General features: G+C 40.5%; 1 protein-coding gene across 4 annotated transcripts in view; it reads right to left on the reverse strand.

The window, feature by feature from the left end:
- The window catches only part of esrrga (estrogen-related receptor gamma a), an 86791-nt gene that overhangs the window by 23997 nt on the left and 38397 nt on the right, over positions 1-24397 (reverse strand). The window contains exons 1-4 of one of the 4 annotated variants that reach the window (XM_055154619.1): positions 14447-14541; positions 5182-5610; positions 4336-4343; positions 956-1072 (exon numbers count right to left, since the gene is read on the reverse strand). In XM_055154619.1, coding sequence (XP_055010594.1) covers positions 956-1072; positions 4336-4343; positions 5182-5610; positions 14447-14514 — 622 coding nt within the window. In that variant the 5' untranslated portion in view covers positions 14515-14541. Of the gene's footprint in view, positions 1-943; positions 1073-4335; positions 4344-5181; positions 5611-13111; positions 13124-14446; positions 14606-24397 lie in introns of those variants that run through there. The other 3 variants (XM_055154620.1, XM_055154618.1, XM_055154621.1) reach the window with 3 other exon arrangements.

Below are 24397 nucleotides of genomic sequence, written 5' to 3' on the forward strand. Positions count from 1 at the left end.
CGGTTTCTATGAAGTGAAACCAGCTGATGAATCAGGCTAGAAGTTTCTGCCTGTGTTAAAACAACTGAGACAATTGCAGCAGCGGCATGTCATTACAGCCGACATGTGGATGAATCAGACAATGTACAAACACAAAAAATGCAAACGTTGTATCATGTGTCTTGATATAGTATAGCAATCTAATAATCATGTGCATAGGATTTGTTGTACTACATTTTTGTTTGACGAAATGTAGTTTTTCGATCACACAAACTTGAAAGATGTACATTAAAGAGTAGAACTTTTAAGCTGTGAATTAAAAATACTTGACAAGTGAAATTTCAGTCATATTATACTTTACTACTGTACTAAAATATATCAGAATACAGTATACAGTTAAAACAATATGAGATGTTAAGAAAGAGAACAGCTGAAAAGAGTAAGCCATCAGTGAGTGGGAGAAGTTGATAACAGGTATAGATGGAGGGGGCTGGCCAGCGTCGGTGCAGCCTGACCACGGTGAGGAAGGGGGCGTAGGCCAGGTCCCCCATCAATTACAACCTTGACCCTCCTCCTCTGCCTGCCTCTCTGTGCCTCACACGCTCACACACTTTCTGCCTCATTCACCCCTCCTCACCCCGCTGCTCCTCCTCCCCTGGTCCCTCTCCTCTGCTCCTATAAATCAATCTCTTCTCCCTTCATGCCTCCTGCCCCCCTACAACTTTCTCCACTCCCACCTCTACCCCTATTTCTCCATCAGCCACTGGCCTCCTCCTTAGCCCCTTCTCATCCTCCTTTCATCGTTGGGAGTGCAGAGGGACTAGTGAGGTCAGAGGTGGTCAGATGAGAAGGAAAGGGAGAAGCGGAGTCAACATGGCAATGCAAAACTAACAATAGTGTGGGTGCGTTTAGACAGTGTTAAGGGTTATACATAAACTGTGGCAGTAGAAGAAGAAGAAGAGACCTTTTCCCCTACCCTCTCTCAGCATGCCCACTGTCAGACACTTCATGAAGCGGCAGGCCTGGCACGACTTGCGTCTCCTCTTTGTGATCTCGCACTCATTAGTGGCTGGACAGCTGTATTCAATGTTACCTGTAAAATGAACAGAAAATACTGTTGGTACATACATTAATGACAACCAGAACATTTACAGAGACATTTAAATACAAGAAAAAAACAGCTAAGACTAGATGTAAATATTACAGAACAAAAAGAATAATAGATAGAATAAAGAGAAAATTATTCCTAAACATGCTGTCACGCCAATTAACTAAGCAATTGCGTGCAACACAGGCATGGAAACACAAGTAGCTCACACTAAGTTTATTAGTTAAACTAAGGCTATTAACTGTTCAACCTGGGCAACTTCTAACAACACTTAGAGTGAGGTTAATACAGCTTTTAGGACTAAAGAAGTGAATAGCTCAATGCTCAGTCAATGGGCCATTATTGTCTACAACATACTTTCTTTTCCAACCTCTTCTTTTCCCATAAAATCCAATTTTTCTACCTGTAGCCACCTTCAAAGGCACAGTGCACAGTGTTTTCTATGGCCTCACAACTACAGTACTGCAGTAAGCCCATGCATCTCCCTCTGAAAGAAAGTAAACAGTGATTACTATTGACTGCTGCTCTGCGAAGGATGTTTCTCATTACGGGCCTGATTAAGAGGGCTGGTTAGCCCAGAAAGAGGCTAAATGCACAAGTGTCTTCTAATGGCTAACAAGATGCCCATTAATTGGCCTTGTTAGTTAAAATAAGGGCTAAACATGCTAAATGGGACTCCTGCAGTCTGTTAAATGAACTCAAAGGGATTTTTTAGTAAGCTCTATACTCAACATGGTGATGATACATGTGGAGCAGTTTAATCCAATTAGATGTCTTGTTAGAACTAAGGTTTATATGAGCTACTGCGAACAGAAGCTCAGTAATGGACCACATCCACTGCAACAATCATTTAACAATACTTGGGGCATATAAATATAAAACCTGATATTATATGCCCCATGATATGTGCTGAGAAAGGAGAAGTTGTATTTCTGCCACATACCAGTTCACAAGTGTGTGTGTGAGTGTGTGCGCGCGCACGTGTGTGTGCGTGTGTGTGTATGTGTGTATGTATGGGAGAATGGTACAAGAGGGTTCAAATCCCCTGCAATCTCCTTTGAGATGTGTGAGTATGTCCACCTGCTGCATGACAATTGACCACTTACACAGACACAGGGTCTGAATGACCCTGAATGAATGGTACTATTTGTAAGCTTTCTTTTCTATTGTTTTGGACAGGACACCTACACATTGTAACCAGAATTCTATCCCATTGCCCATTTCCTGCAGTGCTGATGTATCACTAAGAGAGTCACTCAGAATGTAAGATAAATGTGATATTTTTATATTTATAAAAAGACCAAATGTATTTTTTTTCTCTTACACTAATATAATAGTTTTCTTAACTTCATTTTGCATATGTATATTTCTTCCTCTGGTTTGCTGCATTTCTTAACAAAAATTATTTACTGTGATAAATAATGGTAATTCTGATTCCATCTCACAAATGCATATTTGTCTGACTAGCTCTCTTACATTGTCCTGTCCTTTTTTCCCCCCATACCTAGCCCTCCTCCCCTCTCCCTTTATCCCACTCTCTCAATAAGGGAGTGATAGATGCAGGTTGTCAGGTGCCTCTGGACTGACGCCACAGCAACAGCAGCTGCCACAGCCACTTCCCCCCTGCTGCGACATAAACACACAAACCACACATTTCCTCCAAAGTCCATGTGCCCGGTGCCTGGACCCTCTTCGTCGCTCTCTCGCTCTCTCCTTGCCTTCCTGTCCGATCCTCTACCTCAACCCCCACTCGCCCCGCGCTGTCCTCCCTGTCCAGCTGGAGGTGTTTTTTTGGTGATTACCTGCAGTTTTATTGGCTAATGGCTTGAAACACACCAATATGCCTGCCACTGCCCATCTGAGCCCAGCCTTGCTTTCAAGCCAAAATGTGCAGCCCCACTCTTTGCCATACATAAACACAAGCATATGTACACGGCATACACATAAAACCTGTACTAATTTACATGGATGAGCACAAGGCCACACACAGGTAAGGAGGAAAACTCACAACTGAAAATACGATGAATAAGTTTGGCCAGGGATAGAGCCAGCGATAATGTCATGACCCATTTGTCACAGGGAAATTCAATCGTCCATCCAAACCAATGTTAGGTGAATTAAAGCAGTATCAGGTTGAAAAACATCTCAAATTTTGTTTTTTGAAACTTTGCAACTCAATTTTCAATACCATTTGCATTTGAGGATTTCTTTGCTTAGAAATTGGTTATAGTTATTTGACTTTTGCATATATATCTTGTTCTGTAAGATATCTTTTATATGCACTTCAATTATTTTTATAAAGCAAAGCAATTCAATATTAATGTAGAGCTAAAATGTAACACTTTATAAATATTATCCCAAAGAAATGGTTGCGTGCCTGGCATTGACCCAACCACTAACCTACAGCTACAGCATACCTGATCTGCCACATGTCCACTATGGGAGAAGCCCGGATTACAAATAGAGAAAAAATGAGGCAACAACACAAAGGGTGCACACCACAACGGTTTAAACCTATCCAAGGTCATACACCAAACAAGCTCTATAGGTTACTGTCATCACGGCATCATATCTATATGTTTGCTGGGATCTCGTATTTAATCTGCGCCTCACTCTCACCTATATGACCTTTAACAAGCCCTTTAAATGAAATGAGACAGGTGGAATTGGTCAACTATTAGATACAACAGCAATGGGCAGTGAATTAGGGGTTAAACCTACATATGGAGTGATTACAAGGTCACGCTCTATTCATGTGCTGGTGTCTATGTGTGAATGAGCCTGGCCTTTTATCTCTGCGCGTCTGTCCCAGGCTTCAAATCTCTTGGTGGGGATTGCCATGTGTTCTGATCTGCTTCCATAATAAACACAGACAGGTCCTGGCTGCACAGTGAGGTGGTGGTCACTGTCTAGCCACAAATGTTAAGACTTTTACTCGTCTTCTAGGCTGTCGGGTTCTCTCTGGAGGTTTACTGGGGAAAGCTGCTTATCGGGACAGAAAGAAAGGGACATACTGTATAGATAGGTCTGATATGACTGACAGACTGCAGGACTCAATGGATCAATGTTAATGTTAGAAGACTGGTTACCTGGTTTGAGTTGTTATAATGGTGGAATTTAGTGATGTATATAAAATAACTTAGTTCTGAAGTAGTGTGATAACTGTACTTTGCAAACGAGAGTCTCTCAATGTAGCCAGAATAAATGAGCTGATGATGTATTTTTCATACTGGGCATATGTTTTAAACCAGATGCCCTCACCAATAAAAAACACTTCTTTGAAAGGCTTGGTACTGGTAACTCAGAGCCTCTGTTGCCGAATTATTGACTGCAGCGCAAGGTTAGAATCTGATCTCTCACAAGTATCATTATTAACAACTACTTTTTTAGTTTAATTTGAAGATACTCTTTAGCAGTTCCAGTATAGAACCCAAATATGTGAAATTGCTTTGTACGGGACAAGCATGGGATTACTGGGTCTAATATCTGCCACTCTTCTCATCATGTGGATTACGATATATCCTGTCTCTCCTTTACCCCTTACCTGAACTTCTAACCCTGAGACATGACCTGTGACCTCCCGCCTACTTTACCTTATCACCTAAACAACAGGCTTATCGTAAACAGTCTCACAGTCTGGCATTAGCCACAAAATTTGCTAATGCAAACACGATGGAGAAATCGCCCCGTGCTGTTGATGAAGGGGTCATGGTCGAGAGTTGGTGGGGATAATCTAAAGTGAGATAATTATGTGCATATATATGGGTAAAGGGAATATTACAAAGAGAGGGCAGTGAAAATAGACCAGGACTCTTTAAGCAGAAATGTGCTCTATAAAAATCTGGGTTCACATCTGGCCTCAGGCTTCCATCATATGTCCTGGATCTCACCTTGGCTTGCGTCTTGTGACCGACTGTTAAAAATAAAACAAACCCCTCATGTATTGAAAAAGAGGGATTATAATGCCTATAGACAAAGTGCCTTTGGTGACCGTTTCTAATAAAACTCTACAATATTAAAATAGGAGGAAAATTCATTCACTTAGCTATTTGTCAATTAGGACAATAAATATTTGAACTAAACAAAACGAGGACCAACCTTGAATGGTACGCTTGAAAAATGCCTTGCAGGCCTCACATGATGCCACTCCGTAGTGGTACCCTGATGCGATGTCCCCACACACTAGACACAGTCTTTTGGGCATTGAATTTAGCATGTACTCGCACTTAATTTGTGAATCTTCCCCAATTGTTGAAGAACAGTCCTCATAGCGCTTTGATCCAGGACCACCAGCAGGTCCCAGGGGGCCTGCATTGGACCCGTAGAGGCTGGGCGAATCTAAGCCGTTTGGATGGCCGTTCATGGTGGACGAATAGGAGCCAGAGGCGTCACTGGAGCCACCAGGAGAGTGGTGGTTCAGACTGTCGGTGAGAGACGCAGGACTGGAGGGCTCAGTCTTTATATACGAGGATGGACAGTTGGACTCTAGGTGGCGCTCCTTACTAGACATTCTGCAGAGAAGCCTGGAAGAACAAGACAATTGGAAAAAAACACAAAACATTAACACTGATAATAAAAAGTATTTAATACATCTCAGTGAGTGAGTACAAATCTGAAGGAGTGTTCATGATATCTGCTCTGTAATACACCCCACAGAGACAAACACATACATGCTTACGGTGCTCATCCGTCACTCTCCGGTCAATAGTGGCTTGTTCTACATGAAGGTAATCAGTAAGCAGCCTCTCTGCTGCTCAATCATCCACAGACACAGCACACATACGAGCAGGTAAAACAAGGCTCAGCTCACAACAATACAAAGACCAAGAAACAGACACATGTCTAAACATAACAGCATGGATTTCTCCCTGTCTCTTGACTCTCATGTTTTTTCTATTACACTCCCCAAGGAGGCTGACTGGTGACTTGTTAATGGCAGTTGTAATTAACAGCTATCTTCTCTGTGTCCGTATCTCTCCACCCCTCCTTTTGTCTCCCTTACTATCTATGTGCCCTGGATCCCTATCACTTCCCATTCATTGCATCTCTCAGTCTTTCCCCTGTCTGCCTACTCTGTCTTACTCTCTTCCCTTTTGCATTACCTCAGTCTATCCCTCCATCTCAGCCCTTCTTTCTGCCTCTCATTCCATTGTAAAAGGTAGAAAGCACAAAAGGGGTTTTTAATTAAGGCAGGATGCAGCTAAACGAGGGGCTTCTAAAGTCCAGTCGGCCTGTAAAAGATCCCTGTTCTACAGAGGCCCATAAAAACAGCAGTGACCTGACGAGGAGGTGTTGCTGCAATACCCCCAACTCACACAATACAAGGAACGACTGAAGACAGACAAACACATTATTTGGACTTCAAGAATTGGAATGCATTTTAAGACACAGTGCAGTGTATTTTACTATGCATAATTCATCTGTCATAAGTGTTACAAGTATTTGTGTTGAAGATGTGTCTAGATCATCTACTCATGTTTAATATATAATAATTTGTCATTCAAATTATTTTAGCTTTGTACGAAATGGCTTTATTTGATTCCTCAAAAGCCTTTCCATATCCTCACACAGAGCGGTGGAGGGTTGTCTCTTAACCTGCTAATGGCCTTAGTTTTTGGTCACCTAGATCTAAAGAAAATGTCAATGGTTTACCAGATTGAAGTAAAATACAATACTGATAAAGACATCAAAATGTCTAAAGCACACATTGGCCACAGGAGAGCTGTGGAGGCACAAAAAAACTAGTCTCATTTATGTAGATGACGTTCAGGTGATGATTTAATCTGTCCCTTCTCCCTCTTTATTCACTCCCTGCAGGCGCCATCCCTCTGAGTACCATTAAGTGAAAGAGTTCAACTGCCACCAGATATCACACACTCCCCTCTTCTTTTTCCTCTTTTCCTTTTTCCAGTCTCACTCTCTTCCTCCAGCCGTGCTCATATCTGTGCACTAGGCTCCGGCTCCCCCTTTACTCTGCTTATAAATGAAAAATAATGGCAGTCAAAGGGGGAGGAATAGAAAGAAGCAGAATGAACATGTGTGTGCAGAGACGAGCAGAGCAAAGAAGATTAAGAAATCAGAGCAGTGTGCGGTGCTGAGTGAGAGGTTGAATGCATTTATGTATGTATGTTATCAGTATAATTATGGAGCTATGTAGCGATGGCTCACTGCTGAAGGAGCAGTCTTATTGTGCTTGTCTGCTCCACAGAACAGAGTGCGCAGAAAAGCAAGGCACAACCTCTTTTATTTTATCAATGCACTGCGTTTAAAGTGGTTAAAGAGATTAAATAAAGAGGGGAAATAAAGTGTTTCTTTTTGTATTTTAATAAGAAGAGAGGGTTGAGTCGAGAACATAATGGGATGATTATGGGAAAACATTGTAGTAATCAGATTAAGAATAAATTAGAACTAAGGAATGGTTTTATACAGTTTATTGCTGTAACTGAAAGATAATTATGCAGTTTCAGACATAAAAATTACCTGATTAAAATATACTGTTTATTTTTGTCAGAAATTTACTTACTAAATTGATGAGAGTGAAAGAACACACTTTTTGTTTTAATAAACTACACTACAAGTATGTATGAGCCACAGGTCTAACATTAGGGACTATGGATGATTTAGATTATCTGTGATCCTTAATATTAGATGGTGTGAGCTAACATGCCCAAAATATCTCAACTATGAGATTATATGTTGGCTATCTCATGGTTAAAACCTACAGTCAGCTTGCTGTTTGGTAAGACTGCAACCACCATGTACCCTCTACTACCAAACTAACTGGTAACTGCTGTTGTTATTGTCCTCACTGAACCTATAGGTGAAACAGACAAAATAGAGGACCCCACAGAAAGAGAAAAGGCAGTGTTTGGTGCGTTTAAAGGGACACTTTGGTGACAAGCTGTCATTAGGCCAGTGAGCTGAGCTGTGCCCCCACAAACATATAATCATCGCATTAGACCAGCTACTCTCAGCCTCGGCCCTGTGTTTTTGTCACTCACTCTCTTTTATTACATACAATCCACTGTGTTCAAATAACTCTAAACTGTTTCCCCCAGGAGGAGCCATCATTTTGGAAGCTATAGTTTCATTTCAGTCTGAGAAATTCAAAGGTTTGGTCCACCATTTGATCCCATTTCAACAGTGCTTTAAACATCTACATTTTGCATAATATGTAAAAAGGCTTTGTATGGGTTTTAGTTCCTTGTTGTAGATGCCATTTGAGGACTTTAGACCATTTTTGGTCAAAGGTTATTCTTATTCTTAATACACAGATCCTTTTGAGCTATAAGTCATGTTAATATTACCTCCTCAGAAATATACCTGGAGCTGTATTTTATTTCATTCACACGGTAAACCTGCATTATTAGTGTGTCTACATCTCCAGAGCTCAAAATGCTCTCTTCCACTGTGTGATGTCATGAAGTGATATTTTTCTTGTTAACAGCTTTACCTTTTGTTTAGAAAAAGAGAGAGAAAACTGCAGACCTTAAATTATCTAAATGATTCCATTGAAGGTGTATGGAGTTTACAGTGGAGCACTTCCTGTATTACCACATGACATCACAAAATGTTTTCTGTTCGAGAGAAGATCTCCTAAATGTGAAGGATTTGTGTGTTACATATGTGTGAATGAAACAAAACACAACTCTGGGTATGTTTGTGATAAGAAAACAACATTATAACATCGATCAGAAAATAGTGTATAGCATGCTCCCTTTACCTGTGTATTGCTATAGTTTCACAAATGCAAAAGTAACGCAACACTATAAATTGTTTAAAACACAAAGAGAATAAAATTGTAGGTAAGGTAAGTGGCAGGAGAAGAGACAGAAAGAAGTGCTGACAATGTAGCTACCAGGGATTGGCTAATACCTTTCCATCACACTGAGCATTGTGCTTCCGATGCTGATAAGAACACTCGGTGCAATAAGCAAAAAAAGAGAGAGGAGACCTAACACAGTTCTATCTCGATGATACCAGCAGTGCTTCTGGGGGGACAAAGAAGAGTTTAAAATGCATTGAATTAAATGTAAGGGAATAATTTAGTAGAAGTCAAATACATTTACATTTACATGAATGCAATTGTTTCATCATGGACAAAATTGGTTCTACAGCTGTGTTCTTGCTATTTGTTGAATTGCTAGTTAATTTATGCGCAAGTCAATTTCAGTTATGTTTCTATATTTTGTTGGTGTAATACTTTTTCTACAATGTATACGTTAGTGCAGAAATACTCTTGCAGACCTGAAACTTGAGCGCAGTCAGTTGGTGCGTGTGTGTGTATTGTGTTAAGCGACTCCATAGACTGTGTGGAGAAGATTATAGTTGTTTTCAGGGACACAAAAATGAATAAAAAAACATCCAACTCCCGCAGTGACAGTCAATCTTTAGCACTCTCCCACCTACCGGGCGAGCTCCCTCCTGCACTGTGCTTCCTCCTCTCTTTGGGTCTCAATCTCTGTCTCTCTCCACCTCAGTGCTGTTTGTGCTGCTCTCAGACGCACACACTACAGCGCACAAATATACATGCGCACGCCAGGAGCAGATCAATTGTTACAGTGTTAGTCGGGCGGGAAACCTGTAATTCACTTCATTGGCTGTGGAATAAACCCCTGATTACATACAATCAATGTGATAATGGCTAAAACCCATTCTGCCCAATGGGGTGACGGCCCATTGTCGACCACCGGCAGTAAAGGCCAGTACAGAAGACAAGTCTGTATATTCTTCAATGTGTGGAGCTCTGAGATAGAAATCCCAACGTCAAAAGCTGACACTAAAGTGGCAATCCCCCTGTACTTTATCCAGGCATCAGTGCGGAGGTGTAATAAGACGCAGAGAGAGGAGGCGTGCAGCTAAAGCTGTTATGACAGAACCAGGGGCTTGTAAAGTTTATGTGTTGTGTAGATGTGGATGGATAACCAGTGGGGGTCCACACAGGCTCAGCTGAGGCTATTGATTAAGAATCATGTGCCATATCCTGTGTTCTACAGTATGTGTCTTCTATCTGCACAAAATGCATGTTGCAAAGGTCTCCATTTTTTAGTTTTAGTTGAAATAACTTAAATCAGAGCTACAATTTGCTTTGTGAAGTCTATTCAGGAACAGAAAGCAGTACAGAGTGCAGGAGAAGTGGGAGTGTGCATCAGATGAGAATCTTGATGATTTAGGTCATTTTCTTGTGAACAGTGTCTGATAAGTGTGTAGCTGCCAGTTACTATCTTTGTCACCATGTCTTGCTCTCTCTGGGCCTTCTTTTCCCTTTGTCTCTCCTTCTATATCCCTCTTTTCCCTGTCTCCTTTATCGGCTGTGTGCCATTGTTTTTACTGGAGCTGGTGTAACACACAGCTTCCAAACTGTTACACTGGTGATGCTGGTTTGCATAAAACAACAACAAACCACTTTCCAATTTTTTAGACTTTCGTAAATCAATATGAATCCAGTTTTCTAAATAGACTGTGTCTAGTCGTGCAATGGGTTGTTAAGAGTTAGTAAACTCATAAATCTGAGCAAACTGCTTGCTGTTTTCCAAAAGTTATGTGACTTTGCATTAAATTTATGACTTTACCTTGACTTGCTATTTAGGCATTTTTACACATGTATATTTATGCACAAGTCCCCACCACCATTCTACCTCCATACAAACTGATCTAGCAAAAAATATCCACATGGGATTAAAAACATATTTTATTAAGCAGATGGTGAAAGAGGATTTCCTCTCAAGTAAATATGACAGGGCTTTTAAATGTGACACAGAAGTGAGTGGAACATGAAGAGGGGTCGAAAGAGAAAAAGAGACAAGCCCAGAATGGAAAAGTGTGTGCTGTATAATGCTGTTGGATTTGTGGAGGTGAATGGTGAGAATGTGGGAATACGAAATGCTGGAGGAGAGAAGGAGTGAGGGAGCACAGACTGGAGCGAGCGGCCATCATCGCTGCATTCTTTAAGCAGATCAGATTTGGGGAAATTGGGCTGTCACTACAGGATTGTGATGATTTACACCTATCCATCACAGGCGCACGGGCAGAGGCTGTGCTCCCTGTGTGTACAATAATGCACGCTGCCTTGTAAGAGAGTGGAAACGCTCAATGTATTGCACTTTCAATTGGTTCTCTATACTGCAAACAGGATCAAAGAATGATCTAAAAGAAAATAAGCTAATTTGAAACTAAAGCAATATAAGTTTTATATTGAGGTTTGAATTGTATTAATGATGAGATATAAGGCTCTGAACCCACTAGCCAAAACAAATGTCACACAAAAATAAAAACAACAAATCAGTAAATGCATCCAGCTGAGTACACAGTTCAGGAAAAAAAAAAAAAGTGACCAAGGCAACTCCCAGAAAGGGTTGTATGATTACTGTTAGCAGTTTATATTTCAGTCAGTATTTTTGGCAATCTAAAATGTAATGTAAAAATTATATATAAATAATACCAGCACACTATCCCGTGTTCCTGTGTGCATCCGTCCCCCCCTCTGCACTGCTGGCCGATGCACCTCATAGCTCCGCTCCTGCACCATCTGTTAGGGAATCTAATTCACATCCACTTATAATCAGGTTTACTGGAGTGGCCACTGTGGCTGTTTTTCTGCCGGCCTCTGCTCCTCCCTGGCATCTTGTTGGCTATTATGTATTCAGACTGACTTTGTATTGCTCTTTACATTGTTATAAGACATAAATGTGAGGTGTCATGCTATACTTTGCACTAAAGAAAGTTTAAACCAAACTAGAATCGGGGATGGAAAGATTGAATAATTCCATGTATTAAGATATCAAAGTGAGTATGATTTTTGTTTTTTAAAGTGGTAGCTACAGTGTTAAAAAAAACAAACAAACAAACAACAACATTATGAACTAAATAAAAAAGTAAAAAAAAAAACTTCTTTGTTGTGCATTGTCTACGCCTGGTGTCTACAGAGAAGTTTTGGAAGCAAACATGTTTAACTTTTTGGTCCAGAAAAAACTTTTTAATAAATTTGAAATAATTAGTCAGCATACATTTGTTTAAAAATCTTTCACTTGAACCTCACTGTGGTTTTTACTGTGTGTATTTGAGGATGGGTACAGGGGCGAGGGGGGAGGAAGTTAATGAGAGGTGAGTGTCTGAAGCCATCTCTCTCTTCTCCTCGCTCCTGTTCTGTCTCTGTGAGCGGGGGCAGTAATCCTCTTCTATAAATCTGCAATCCAATCAGCGTTGTCCACACTTCCACACACACAGACACACACAGACACACACAGCTGTTGTGAGGCCCATCTGTGTGTTAAGGCAATCTGCTTTATCATTATGATTACATTGAGCTCAGTTTACAGCGACGAGAGGGAGAGAGGCTGTGTGTGTGTGTGTGTGTGTACTCTGACTGGCTGACATTAATCACATTCCCATGGTTTGATGGCCTAAATAAAAGGAGGAATAATATTGTCGCTGTCCAATAAAAACTGCAGGCGTCCAAAAACAGATTAAAAAATTTCTACAAAATCAGACATGTTTTTATTTAATATCATACGATATACATTTATAAGAGCTTTATGGTATTCTATCTATAAAAATTAGTAACATACTGACAGCCAGACAACTGTGTTAGGGATGCTATGAAAATATTTAGTTTTGTGAGACCAGAATGGGCCATCTTAAGATAGTGATAGGTGGACAATACATTAAAGAACACTGTTACTTTTTGGTATAACTGAATGAACAAAACATATAAATAATGTATGACAAATGCATCTTATTCTAATATACAAAGGACAATCTATACGGCATTTTTGACATCGACTTCATCAACAGGAAATGCAAGTGGAATTTTTTTTTTATTTTTTTATAACTGGCACAAACATATTTGCTGTTTGGTGTAGGCCACAGATTTTATGTGCATGTGCATTCATGTCCCTGATAAATAAACAATAAACTTAACTAATGTATTTTAATGCTTACAGTTACAGTAGTTAGTTAATGAGTGTAGCTGTTCGGTCATTTGGCATAGTCAAGAGGAAAAAACAAAAGTGAAATATTACAAACTGAAAAGGTCATTTTGCCTAACCCTATAAACATAAATTGTATGCAAGATGTCAGCAAATCTGCAAGACAGCATGCAGATGATGACTATTTGAGTCATTGAGTCAGATTTTTAAAATACTTTTTTGCAACTAAAATTCTTTTTTGCTAATAAATTCTTTACCTTTACTTTTCTGTGAAGTTGAATGTGTGTGATCAGATTGTGGATTTGCCAGCTGTGCCTGTGAACCGGTGGTGAGGCTGAACAGGGCCCATGGCGTGACAGGCGAGCCCCTGGCAAACCTCTGCGCCTTTTGTCACCTCACCTTCGTGCCCGCCAACGCACACACACACAAACACACATCCACGCTGCAGCACGCTACTCTGTGATTGGCTGAAAATCTGTGGGAGAATCACTTGCCAGACCTCTAATTGGCTTGACCCAGACTAACCCTGAAATCCTATTGGACTGAGGCATTGCAGTGTACAGCGGACACTGACACACCCACACAAATGTTTATATATTTTAAATTATTGGGACTAACAACACGCTAATCAATAATAATGATTTACAAGATACACAGGAGAAAAACACTAACTATTTCCACTGCAATACAGCATAATTAAATACAGTTCTGAATTGTTTTCTTGAACCAGTGCTACCATTATTATAAAGATATTTGCATAAAGTACCAAATTACACATAAGACACGCACATAAATATAACTTTATATTCACGTCATATGTCATTCTTTAGGGAATGACTGAAAAATGAACAATGTCAGAAAAAAGAATGCCGTGTGATGTTTAAACATAAAACACAGTGTATTTTTACATAATATCAACATAAAATTAATGCATGCTAAAATACTGGAAATAACTTTAAATGTCAAGTTAATTAGATCCGGTGACATGAATTCATACTTGGAATCGAAGTGCCCTTGTGTCAAATACGTAGCATTGACTGGCATGGTCAATGGTAAGAGATCAGTGAGCGATTAAAATGTTTAGGTTTTAAATAGGTGACCAAAAGGATCAAATTAAATCAACATAAAATTATGCCAATTATAGTTTATTCCGTATCTTAATTGCTGTAGATTAATAACAAAAAGCCCTGTTCTTTCTGGACCCTTCAAGACCACACACATAGATTCACTTTCACTGTTATAAAAACTGCTTGATGTCATCCAGTGCTGGCCTTTTCTTCCTCTTTCATCTGAGGTTTATGGAGGTCAAATGTGGCTTTTGTGGAAACCTGAACTAAACTCCCACAGACTCTTCTGAAGAGGTAGATTTTTAGTATGGTTTTCCTCTTCCTCTCTTCCCCTCTCTCTTCTGTGCAGTGTTTTGCAGCCTTACCTGGGGTTGTAGAGGGCATGTGCGTCTCTCATGTGGTTGGCCTCCAGCGGATCGTAGCTCTGGTGCATCCTCCAGGCGCCAGCGCCGCATTTACTAAAAGTGGACTTGGAGTTATCTTCACTGCTGCTGTTCACCAAGGGCCCCTTCGATAAGTTCATTCTGGAGCAGAGGCAGAATGACAAGGAAAAATGAAAAATCACACAGCAAAACACAATACAAGAGAAAGTAAGTGAAATTTCAGATAGTGTGTATGCCACGATATAGAGAGATGTCAACAGACAACAGGAAAACATGCTGACCATTCACAAGCACCACAGAAAAACAGGACAAAGCAAAGCCGGACTTTCAGCAGTGCCCAATTTTTTTAAAGAAATGACTGTCGAGGGGGGTGTATTTGTCTCAGGCACCTGCGCAATTAAGTATGAGGGACAAGCTGGCTGAGTTTTTCTTTGGTACATTTTGACCTGATCTATAGCCTCTTTGGACTGGGAGAATCTAACAGTAAAAGCGCCAGAGGAGGGACCCACTACCTGTCAATCAAGCTCACCGCTGCTGTCAGGAGAGAGGCTGCTGCTGGGGTGATAAGGTCATCACAGGTTATGGACTTGAAATCAGTGTTTGATCAAATCTTGTAATTAAAATGCATGGGAAAAAACAAAGCAAATGTTGGTGTTGTAAAAAAGTTGCAATATATTAAAGAGATTTTCATGAACCACCATAATCAAGTAAGTATTGCAAATATGTGTAGAACATGTTGTTGATAGCATAAAATTATGTCAAGTATTTTCTGAAATTTCTTTTAGTATATAATTTACATATTTTAAACACCAACAACTCTACACATTCAGGTATAAAAACATTTCTAAATACTGATTGAGAACATCAGATTTTGTAACGAAGGTGATGAGGTGAGAGCTTGAGACAGACAGCCAAATGGACCAATTAGCTTTGCCATACACCTTTTGATGTTCCCTCCTCTCTCCTCCCAGAGTTCCTCCTGTCCTGAGAGGTGGAGGCCCGTCTGTGTAAGATGTAGGTTTTAGTTCCACTCTGGTGAATAGGAGGAATCAATATCCCGCTCGCTGCTGCTGCTTCAGACACTTATTGGCTTTGGTTGCGGTATCACGATGCTATATAGACAGACAACACTTAATACTGCCGTTTTATTGGGAGTGTCCTATAGGGTTGCACCGGTCCAAGGTATGACACCAAAAGTTCAATTTAATGAGGTGTATATCCAATCGCGACCACGCCTCTTGCACGATTCACCTGCTACACGCACACTGGATTTGGTGTGTACGGGAAGGGAGGAAGCGAAAAGGTTGTGGGTGTCTTGATGCGATGCTCAGTGGTTCGCTCATGTGTTGCTGGCCCATCTGTGAACAGAATGACCATGGAGCTGTACTGGTGTGTGTACGTGTGTGTGTGTGTGTGTGTGTGTGTGTGTGTGTCCGCCTGTGCGTGTGTGTGAGCAGTGGAAGACATGGTGATGCAGTGATTGATGAGACACTTGCCATTCTTGTTAATGCAAAAATGCACCTTTTCCTTTAGGGAGCAAATGCCACAACATATTGCAACGACACACACATGCGCAGAGACACACACATGCATACATACACATACATCGGTGATCCTGGTCTAGCTAATTACCCCTAGAGTCAGACCAGAGCATAGCAAGTAAGGCGTGAATGTATAGATTGGTTAGTATTGGATAAGGAAGCAACATTGGAAAAACATGTTCAATCCAATAACCTTATTATTTGAACTCACTTCTGAAAGCTAGGACTAAAAACAAGTAACAATGATTCACAAATACTTTTAATAAACTGAATTACTCCAAGATTATCACAGTTGATGGAACTTTTCAAGTCACTGATGTAATCTTTGGTAAAAATAAAAGTTCCTTTTATACATCGCTGTAATCTGGAAACCAATAAGTGCTGATGCCACTGTTAACGAGACTGACAATACTTTTGCAACACAATGTACGCATAACGAAATTTTGATTTCCTTGCAGAACAAATCCCACACAGTAAAAATGAAAATAGTACTGCAAAATATCAACTTTCCAAAACAATTTCTAAATATATATCTAGGAATAACACTAATATACACACAAGGGGGACAGGTGGGATTTGATGCAGCATTCCGTCACCTGCGTGTGTGTGAGAGTGGATGTGTGTGCATGTTAGCGTTAGCGACGGGAGCTGTTAGCGGGGCAGGCGGCAGATGGGCTGTCGGCCTTAATAGGGACTGAGCGGGTGCAGAAAGGTGACAGCTCCATAAGGGAGGGGCTCACGGGGAGGGAGAGAGTGTGTGTGAGGGGTGGGCTTGGGGGTAAGAGGGGGTGAAAGATAAAAGCAAAAGGAATTATGTGCGGAGGTGAAGAAAGATGCGGATCATGAGCGTGGCACCATGCAACTATGGGCAGAAGAGGTGTGAAATTAGCCTATACATGTGTCTCTGTGTATGGCGGCCAAGATAAAGTGGATTATCTCCTTAAATCCTAATGTAAATATACTATGAAAAATGGAGTCCTCTTCAGCTAAAACAACGCAAGCATAATTGTTTTAATCTCCGCACGTTTGTAATGTATGCCATAATGCAATCCAAATAGATTTTTAAAAAACATTATTCAGTTATATTACGTTTCTCCAGATCGTGACTTAGATCTTATGTTATGGAAAATATACCAAAAAGCATGAAATATAAAAATGACAAAAATTTGATTAGCTGGTCGGCCCTTTCATTCCATCACACAACACATGCAGAGAATGAGAAAAAAATATTCACCGTCAACGTACTCATTCACTTATTTTCATATTTTTATAATCTTTGCATACTTCCAAATTGCACGCACAGAAGGCCTCAATATGCAGAAGGGCCATGCATTCCTTTCCCCCAAAGTTTTGAAAAAGAAATTTCGAAGTCGCAAAGAACTGTGGCCCTTTTCACACAATCTTCCTGTTTAACTTCTACCCACACGCCGCACCTCTCCATCTAAATCTGCCCCATTGTGGCCCGGTCTCCGCTGTCTCCTCCGATTAGGACTGAGAGGTCTGCATTAGCCCTGAGCACGGCATGATGGACACACAAACACACACGCACCAATGCACACATACATGGGACATCCCGATCTGAAGCTGTTCAATACCTGACCAATAGAACTGTGCTGATTATTCGCATAAAACCACAGCGACAAATTCAAATGTGATAATATATCGCAAGTCTAAAGTCCATATTCTTTCTTCTTAAATAAAATGACCATTACATTATTTTAAGTGAAAGATAGAGCTTGACTGTTAAATGCAGGTGGCTAGAACAAGAAGAGAGCGAAAGGATAAAATAAGTTTATAGTCTTTTATGAGATCACTATCCTTGCTTTAAAAATCTGTGCTTTTCACTCCAGACCACCTTATTATACGAAGTAGACTACAATATAATGTGTAAGCTAATTGCATTGAAGTGTGTTGTCTATTTAGCCCCAGCTGGTGGAGTCCTCCTTACCACTCCTCTGCCACATTGAGGGTGATTGACCTATGACACCAACAAACACAAACAGACCACATGGAACAGAGGATAAATCAAAGTCTTCGGCGCTCTTTCGTTGCTCTGATCTTGCGTATTTCACACAAATGTAAAGTGTGTGTAATTGCATTTTCCATACTTTTTTTCTCTTTCTCCAAACTGCAAATGAACACGGCGCTTTTACAGTGACTGCGCCGGGCCTGTTCATGCGTATATGCATTTGTCCAGCGGACCCCTGAGTGCTGGTGTCAGACAAAAGCGCACCCCCCTCACACCCCCCACCCCCTCCTTCTCCTTTCTCACTACCTCCCGCTCGCCCCGATCTCTCTCTCTGTCCTCACAAGACCGATCCACTGCTGGAATGATCGCAGTCTTCATAGGCCAAAGCGAAATGAAAAAAAAATAAAAAAGTGCATGTGTGCGTGTCTCCTTATCAGCTGACAGACTGACAGATAGGCCTTACTGGGACAAAGAACAACACCTCCTCATATGGGACACCAGCAGGTCAGTTGGAGGCAGAGGCACAGGGCCATGCATGACAACAGACAGATGCAAATGCACACACGCACACCCAGCAACAAATCAGTGCGCCACATATTGACATGCTTTGACAGATGAATTAAGTAAATGATTTTATAAGGAGATTAAAAGGATTTTAATTTACGCAATCTCTCTTTGGTCCCCCTGTCCCTCCCTCCGCTCTCCTCTCTACCCCCTCTCTCTCCCTCTCGCTTTCTGGCTCTCGCAATACCACTGCCTTCTCCTGCCGCTGGAAGTCTGGGGGATCAGCGCTTAAGAAAGAGATTAATGGAACTAAATTATACACATAACCTAAAGTGGAAATGCGCACTTAGATACACTTATCCAAATATATCTTTAAAAGCTGAGTTGAAAACTAAATATATAGCCCTGATCTAAAAGAAATGAATATGATTCAGAATAACTTTTCAAAGAGAGGTCAATAAATAAAAAAAGAAAGAAAAAGTATTTAAACCTTTGTAGTTGTGATCCCCCCCCTTAAATCTGCCTAAGAATATGAAATCTTTCAAATACTTTGCTTTGTTTTTAGACCAACATAATTTTAAAATTTTGTTCACAGTGAGAAAATAAATATGTAAAAGAAGAGAAAAAAGAGAATAAAAAATGTTGAGTGTCCAAATTGTGTACAATATGTGAGAGCAGCAGAGTATGATCGGCCACAGCGCAACGCCCCGACCGCTTTCATTTCTCACCCGTAAGACCAATAAGACATGAGCCCGATAGAGACCTATGTGAGATGTAAAGCACTTAAGTTGCAATAGTGAAATATACTAATGAAATGCAAATGTTATGTATTCTGTGGCATGAGGGGAACATAATTATGTTAACAGCTTAAATGCTGGTTGTTGTGATTATTATCAGTAAGATCATCATTATCCCTAATATTTTAATTAGTGTGAGGTGGAGAGCGAAACAGGGGAGTCTGAGCGGAGTAAAACACAACAGTTAACCCTATTAGAAAATAAATATCAGAGTGTAAATTAAAGTGGTTTCACCTTACATTAGTAAGCAAGTTGTCAAACAGTAAGAACACTAGAATGTTAGATTTAATTTGTTAAATGCATTAATTGTTTCATAGAATTGTTTAAATGAAAAAATAGCATTTACGCTTTGAACAAAATATTGTTGAAATCAAAACAAAAAAAAACGGGAAATTTAAAATAACAATAAGTAAAAATAAATAAATAAAATAGAATAAATCTAAAATAAACAACTTTTTTTTATTATTATTTTTTTCTAAAGTCAAAACTCAAATGTAAAAATAATTATAGTATGGAAATGATTGTTCAGAAATACGCTGAATAAAACTGATAAAGTTATAATCTATATAACCTTCAAATGATTTGAGCGCATTGGGTAAGAAGGAACTCCTCGACATACAGAAAGGGCAATGACGGCTTCACAGAAATCATAAAGCTGTTTTAAATGAGGCTTTGGGCTTTTTGTTTCATCACATTGGCCGCAATCCAACTGATCAGAATTTCCTCAACAGCACCGGCCAGTTTATGTTAAACATTATAACCACCTCTAGAGTTTTTTTTTTTTTTCAATGACCACAAACTAAAAATAAAATCTGATTGTACTGATTTATCATCTTAAATCTACAGCAGTGAAAGTGTCCCAGAGATCACACCTGTGCATGAACTTGGCATGAACCTCTGATCAGCCGTACAAAGGCAGGAGCAAAGGCAGGAGCAGGACTTCATATGTGTGCGGCTTCATTGGTCTAATTGTCCAGTCTAAAAAGCAGCTGGAGTCCACACAGATCCATCCGTGTGTGATGAGGAGCACAGCTAAAAGAGCAAAGCCCTGTCCAAAGGAGCACTCAGCGCCACTTGTCTGTGTGAGTGTGTGTCAGTGTGTGTGTCAGTGTGGCTCTGATGCCTGCACAGGCCACACGCTGAGACGGCCGTCTGAAATTCTACCTCCTCTGGCATTTGACTGAGCTCTAGCTCCTGTCTGTCCACAGCTGGATGATGGGACCCTCTTTCTATAACTCCTCTTGAACCTCTGTCCTCTCCAGGAGAACAGAGCCTGTGCTGCACTGACTCAGGAGTACCAGCGCAAACACATGGCAGTTTGAAATACTGTACAAAGCATTGAAAAGAACAACACAAAGTTAAAGAAACTCTGTTCTTGTTGTATGCACAGGTGTGTGTAAATCTGAGCCCAGGACAGCACTGGCGGGACACTGCTGTCAGTGCACTGCAGTCAAACACACACAACACAGAGTGGACGCCTGCCACTGACAGGAGCAACCTTGACACAGAGCGGGACACCTCGCTGCATACCAGCACATCAACACAACACCACAGTGGACAGGATGCACATGAAAGTGAGGGATGAAGAAAGAGAGAAGAGAAAGAGCTAAAATTTACCTACTCTTGTTCAGAGTGCATTAAAAAACACTCGGATAACGGATGTCCTACCGAATCCATCGGCGAAACCTGATCATTGTCATGTCAACCTCCAACGAAAAAAGAAAAAAGCAAAACGTGACAAAAGTAAAGTTTGGCTGTGCCTCCTCTCTCCTCTTCTTCTCTGGAGTCTTTGAGTCCTTCCTTCCGCTTGGACAGAGCAGCACAATTAGCAGGCTGTGCGCAGGCTGCTGGCTGTGCCCCGACTGTCACCGTGGAGATGTGTGTGTGAGTGCCGGGGAGAGGGCTATAGGTGCACGCACAGGCAGCCACTCAGCCAGTTGGGACGGAAAGCTGTGCCGCTGTCCTAATCAACGACTTAAAGCCCCGATAGGAGCTCATGAATATTAAGCAGGCTTTTGCATATGCAGTCCCTCAGGTCCAGATGGGGCTCTGGTTGGTGGATGCTGGACCAATTGCTGTGAGTAGGGGTGGAGTCAAGGGTGGAGCCAAGCGGAGAGAGGGAGAGAGAGAGGCTGAGGAGCAGGTGGAGAGGGAGGGATCAGACAAAGAGCGCAGGCACCAGGAGGAGGAGAGAGCACACAGGTGAGGGATGCACTCAAACCAAATGTTTCTCCTGCTCCTTTGTTGCTGAAGCGGATGTTGTGCTACTCTGTCACTCAAAGTAACTTACTTTTCAAACTGTTTGTTTGTTTTGTTTCTACAAAAGCTTCTTAATAATATAAAGAAATGACTTTGGAAATACACTGGATGTTTTACTCTAATTTAGATGACAACCCCCCAAAACTGCCTTAAGAAGAACAGGTGTGAACTTGACCCTGACACAGACCCTAATCATAACAAACACAGAGGACAGAATCCGCCCTCCGACGCTCAGCAGTAAAAGACCGGATTATGGCAATTCCAGGCCTCTTGCCCTTTGTTGTGGAATGATTTGGGAATGATTGGGACAAGCTTTTCCCAACTGCCTGCTGCTTTGTGAAACCCCTGCCATGCTGGCACCAGCATGTATAGCATTTCAGCTACTGTATATCCAATGTCCCCATGTTTAAGACATAAAAAAGATAGACCTAAAACTGATGAAAAACAGTAAAATGTATTTGAAGAATTTACTTGTTAAAAAAAAAAAAAAAAAGATATAAAACATTGTTATTTTAGTAGTATTTCAATTAGGATGCAATCTAACCCTAGTGTTCAAGACAGGAAATATTTGCGGTTAATAATATACTAGAAGTAAATCACACAGTGTGTGATAAATGAAATAAAAAATGCTAAATGTACATTGAAATAAATATATAAATAATTGTTTATTCTGATCAATACTTTGTATATAATTTAGAAGCAGATTCACACTGTGCCATAATATTGGTTACAGTGCTGTTTTTAAAACATGATCATTATTAGAAGATTTTGAAAACACAACATGGAAGAGCAAAGAGCCAAATCTACAGTAAAAATACCAATACATCACACAAACAATATGCATTCGCACACATGTAAACAGAGCACAGCTCACGCACCAGTTATGATGTATCCAGGGGCTTATAAGCATCGACAAAGATGAGTGTGAATCAATGGTGCCGTCACTACTGGGCAAACAAATCTTTTACAAAAACCCCCCTTTCTTGCACACACAAGGCTGTCATGTACTATAGCACTTCTTGCTATGCAATCTAGGAACAACGAAAGAATATTTTGTTGCTTATTTGAAATGATAGCTTGTTAGAGAATGATGCAAGAAGTCATGTGAAAATGCAGTGTAGCCATGCAGTTATAAATGCAAATATTTGTGAACTAGATCCTGTTGATTCTCACTTTCTCCTTGTTTGTTATTGATTGGAAGGTCCATGTGTGGGTAAGTTGACAGTGACCCCTTTAGGTCACTTTAAGCCTTGGTCTTCCTCCTCTTGACAAAGATAACACACAGCACATACCCAAATGTTGCAGAGCGACTTACAGCTCATATCATTTTTTGCCATGATTTCTCTCATGGGAACAGTATAGTGTCTGCTGTCTATGTGCGCTGCCCAGGTGACCCATAGCTCAGGTTTTGTGTGTGCATCTGACCCTTGTTGACACCAGTGGAAGAATTATCCGCTGCAACTCTTACTGGCATCAATCACACCACTCAATAGTGTGCAGCAGGTTCATTCGGGGCACTGTGTCTGGCCGCGTGTGTACACTGGTCAAATATATCCTTAACAAATTCCAAAGGTTGGTCACTTAAGCTGTTGACCCTTTGGCTTCCCATTGATATATGTGTGTCTGTCATATTTACAGCCCTGGACTATGTTATTGCGTGAGTTTTATGAAGATGGAATGAAATTTGATTTTGTGTCTGGTTAGGTGAACCTCAAGGGGAAAATCTAAAAAGTAAATAGTAACAAAAAAATACAAAAAGCTATAACAATTACAGAATTGTACTATAAATCCTTGCACTTATAAAAATATAAAACTCCAATAAGCACAAGCAATCAGAAGAGGGCAGAATATGCAAGGGTGCACTTCATGATTAGCCAACAGAGGGTGCTATGGGCACTGGTCACTTCTCTGTCACATCCTCACAGAGCCACTGGTATGTAGAGTAGTTTTAATATTATAATGCATTTCCAGGTAAATATAAAAAGAATAATGCTAGAAGTAGCACACAGAGGCAGTTCTAAAGCCGGTGTGCAGTGCAGAGATAGAGGTGTGTATAGTTATCTGAGAGCTTTGTCAGCACAGCACAACACAGAGGACCACAGCCCCCCACTGAGCAGACGCACACTGCACCAGGGGAACACTCCGGAGCCAAAGGAATCTCAAAAACACAAAGACAACCAAAGTGGACAGCAGCAGTAATTGTTCAATTAGAGCTATACAATAGGTAAGTATAAGCTTTTTAATTAAAATGTAGTTAACTATAAGCCTGGTCGTTCAACAAAGAACCACAAACCTTATCGTGGCGTTAATATGATGCTGTCAGACTGTGCGGTTAGTACATGCATATTATACATATTAATGCATTTGTTAAATAAGCATTGCTAACATTATTCCTAATGAGCATTTTTAATTGAAATAAAATTTCAATAATGAGTATAAAATCCCCAAGGTTCAAATAAAGTTTGATTAAAATGTATTTACAAGTCATCTATTACTTTTCTCAGTTTCAAAATTTTGTATAATAAAATTCAAAGTTTTTCAGACTTTTTAAAAGAATTAAATAGACAGATGTGCACATAGTTTTCATTTTTCCCAAATAAACAAGACTTTCAGGTTTCTTCATGACGCCTACGCAGGAGTTATACGTGGGTTATTATAACAACTGGTGCAAAACAAATAAAGATTATTCTCACTTTGGTTGAAGATTTCAGATGTGTCTTGTTTTGGTTCCCCGAAGTGTCTGAGTGTTTCTATGTAGTGTGTGTGTGTCTCCGGATGGCCTAAGGAGAGAGGGCCAAGGAGACGAGAGCAGCTGCTAGCTTTAAGGGACTTCTGCTGCCTGTCACCAACTCTTCTGGAGTGA

The sequence above is a fragment of the Boleophthalmus pectinirostris genome, unplaced genomic scaffold, assembly GCF_026225935.1.
Source record: "Boleophthalmus pectinirostris isolate CB_2022bp ecotype Guang Dong unplaced genomic scaffold, ASM2622593v1 HiC_scaffold_19, whole genome shotgun sequence".
Lineage (NCBI taxonomy): Eukaryota > Metazoa > Chordata > Actinopteri > Gobiiformes > Gobiidae > Boleophthalmus > Boleophthalmus pectinirostris.